This window comes from Bos javanicus, chromosome 15, assembly GCF_032452875.1.
Source record: "Bos javanicus breed banteng chromosome 15, ARS-OSU_banteng_1.0, whole genome shotgun sequence".
Lineage (NCBI taxonomy): Eukaryota > Metazoa > Chordata > Mammalia > Artiodactyla > Bovidae > Bos > Bos javanicus.
The window spans coordinates 48,560,349-48,563,129 of record NC_083882.1 but is presented as its reverse complement, the minus strand read 5'-3'; the positions used below and the strand labels follow the sequence as shown (position 1 = coordinate 48,563,129).

Sequence of the window (2,781 nt, the reverse complement as noted above, 5' to 3'; positions counted from 1 at the left end):
CACTTCAAGTCACCCTGTGGAAAATACCTGGGAACTGTGATCATTCAAGCCCAGAAGCAGCTTCAACTACAGCAGAAGGAAGTAGGAATATCAACAAGGTCATAGTCTTTATGGAGTAGGTGAGGGTGATTTTATTCCCAACCCCTCCTCTGAAACTTCTCTTCTCAAGGTCAGCTGTAACCTCCACATTGCTCAGTCCTTTAGTAATGTCCCAGTCCTTGTGAACATGACCCCTTGGTAACATCATGTATGAATGATTAATACCTCTTGAAACTTCATACAAGACCACAGTCTCCTGTTCATTTGCTTTCTAGCTGGCTTTTATGTTCCTCCTTCACTTTTAGTGGAGCCTTTTCTTCTCCAACTCTAAATTTCAGTTTTGCCTAGGACTGAAAACTAGAAACTTCTCTCTATCCTCACTTCTTTGGTTTCCTCCTCTGTATACTAATAACTCCTAAATATATATCTCTTCTTCAACTTAGTTCTACTACTGAGTTAGTGAAAATGAATACATGAAAAGCTTGTTGGTGGAATTGACTATAAGTTAAATTTTGACATATTTTTAAAGTAACTATGAAGTTCCTAGATGCAGAATCTTAGCCTACTGTAAGATATATGAGTCTGCAAACTAAAAGAAGAGAATTATAAATATTTGATATTTGTCAACATAAAGATCTTAAGTAAAGTCCTGAGGATGATGTTGTTTGAGGAAGAAAAGATACAGCATGGACACAAAATTGTTGAGATTGAGGATGATCATATTTAAGGGCTCATCAGTTAAAAGAGGCCAGCCAAGAAGATTGAGAAGAAATAAAAATACAGAGAAAAACTGATGAAGGTGTGGTACTTTCAAAGGAAGTTTCAATCAGGTAGTTGGATGGTGGAAAGAATACTGAAGTAGAAGATACCAAAGCTGATGATGGCCATGATTCTGCTTATAATGGTGTGCATGTTTATGAAACTGAAGAATTAATAACCAGAACTTCCATTTATTCTCAGCTCAGCCCCTGAAGAATGCCAGCCCAGTATCCCCTCCATCCTCACATCGTGATCCTGTCCAACCTCACACAGTTCAGCCCCATGCTCTACCTCACTGGCTTTCCTGGATTGGAAACCATCGAGCACTGGATCTTCATCTTCTTTTTCCTTATGTACCTCGTGGCCATCTCAGGCAACTGCTTCATTCTGATCATTATTAAGACCAACCCTCGCTTGCACACACCCATGTACTATCTACTCTCCTTTCTGGCCTTCACTGACCTGGGCCTGTCGGTGTCCACCTTGCCCACTACTGTGGGAATCTTTTGGTTCAAATCCCATGGCATCTACTTTGGAGCCTGCCAAATCCAGATGTTCTGTATCCACTCGTTTTCCTTCATGGAGTCCTCAGTGCTCCTTGTCATGTCCTTTGATCGGTTTGTGGCCATCTGTTATCCCCTGAGGTACTCAGTCATTATCACTGGCCAGCGAGTGGTCAGGGCAGGCCTGGTTGTCATCCTGCGGGGCCCTATAGCCACTGTACCCATTGTTTTTCTCCTGAAGACTTTTCCTTACTGTGGGTCTAGAGTCCTCTCCCACTCTTTCTGCCTGCACCAGGAGGTGATACACTTGGCCTGCACAGACACCACCTTCAACAACCTGTACGGGCTGATACTGGTGATGTCAACTGTGGTGCTGGACCTGGTGCTCATTGCACTGTCCTACGGGGTCATCCTGCACACAGTGGCAAGACTGGCCTCCAAAGAGGAGCGGCTCCGAGCCTTCCAAACATGCACCTCACACCTCTGTGCTGTGCTGGTATTCTTTGTGCCCATGGTGGGACTGTCCCTGATACATCGCTTTGGGAAACATGCCCCACTTGCTGTCCACCTTTTTATGGCTAATGTCTACCTCTTTGTGCCTCCCATGCTTAATCCAATCATATACAGTATTAAAACCAAGGAGATCCGCCAGGCCATCAGCAAGTTCCTGGGTCTTAGAAAGGCCAATGTTGAGTCATGAGCCTAAAAATTCCACTGGGTGCCCTGAAGAAGGTCTCAAATCAGACCAAAGATTTACAGCATTTAGTACCAATTATGTTTCCCAAGATTTTTACTCACTTCCCTAAATTAAGTATGGATTAATTTCTCTCTTGAATTATGAGTTAGCAATGCCGACTTTCTCTTGCTTAAATTATAATGGTCTTCTATGTATATATAAGACCTAGATGTTTTGGCAACATCAAAAATTGCCCCAAGGAAGACCCTCTTGAGCCTTGTGCAAAAACTAAAACTAAAGAAAACTGAATAAAAACTTAAAAGGAGCAATAAACTAAAAAGCAACCAGAACAGAAACTAGCAAAGCACAGACACATGTCAGTTGTTTGAATTCACTTGAGTAACATACCTCCTTTCATGGTTCCTTGGGACTGTTTCCTTCTTCTCTACCTGGGCAACATATTACCCTTCAGTTCCTATTCTGAATAAGCATATCCTTCGCATTCTGGAATAACCGTGGAAGAATCAGAACTCCTGCACCCTTTCCTAATGGCTCATTCAGGTTGAACCCCTCTAAATGTTTCTCATGATGTGCTCCCTCTGGCTTTGTTCATCTAATAGACACCCTGGACCCCACCCATGTCTCTTCTCATCTCTGATTTTATCTTTTCTATGGATTTGCTGACTATGTTTGCTTCTGGGCCTTCTAGTTGTGAGATCTTGTTTAATGACCTGAAATGCAATAAAGCTCCAATGAAAGAAATTATCACAGACAAGTCTAAGTCATAATTCCACTGCTCAAGAG

At 42.4% G+C, this 2,781-nt stretch overlaps 1 protein-coding gene across 1 annotated transcript; it reads left to right on the top strand.

The window, feature by feature from the left end:
• Window positions 1–759: 759 nt before the first annotated feature.
• On the top strand, window positions 760–2,001 carry LOC133261287 (olfactory receptor 51M1-like). Its single transcript, XM_061439790.1, has one exon. It carries the CDS (start codon window positions 1,015–1,017, stop codon window positions 1,999–2,001), a length of 987 nt encoding a protein of 328 aa, XP_061295774.1. The 5' UTR covers window positions 760–1,014.
• Window positions 2,002–2,781: the final 780 nt, after the last annotated feature.

Excerpts from the sequence above, each read along its gene's own strand:
- LOC133261287 (XM_061439790.1), top strand. The coding sequence starts at position 1,015 with ATGCCAGCCCAGTATCCCCTCCATCCTCACATCGTGATCCTGTCCAAC.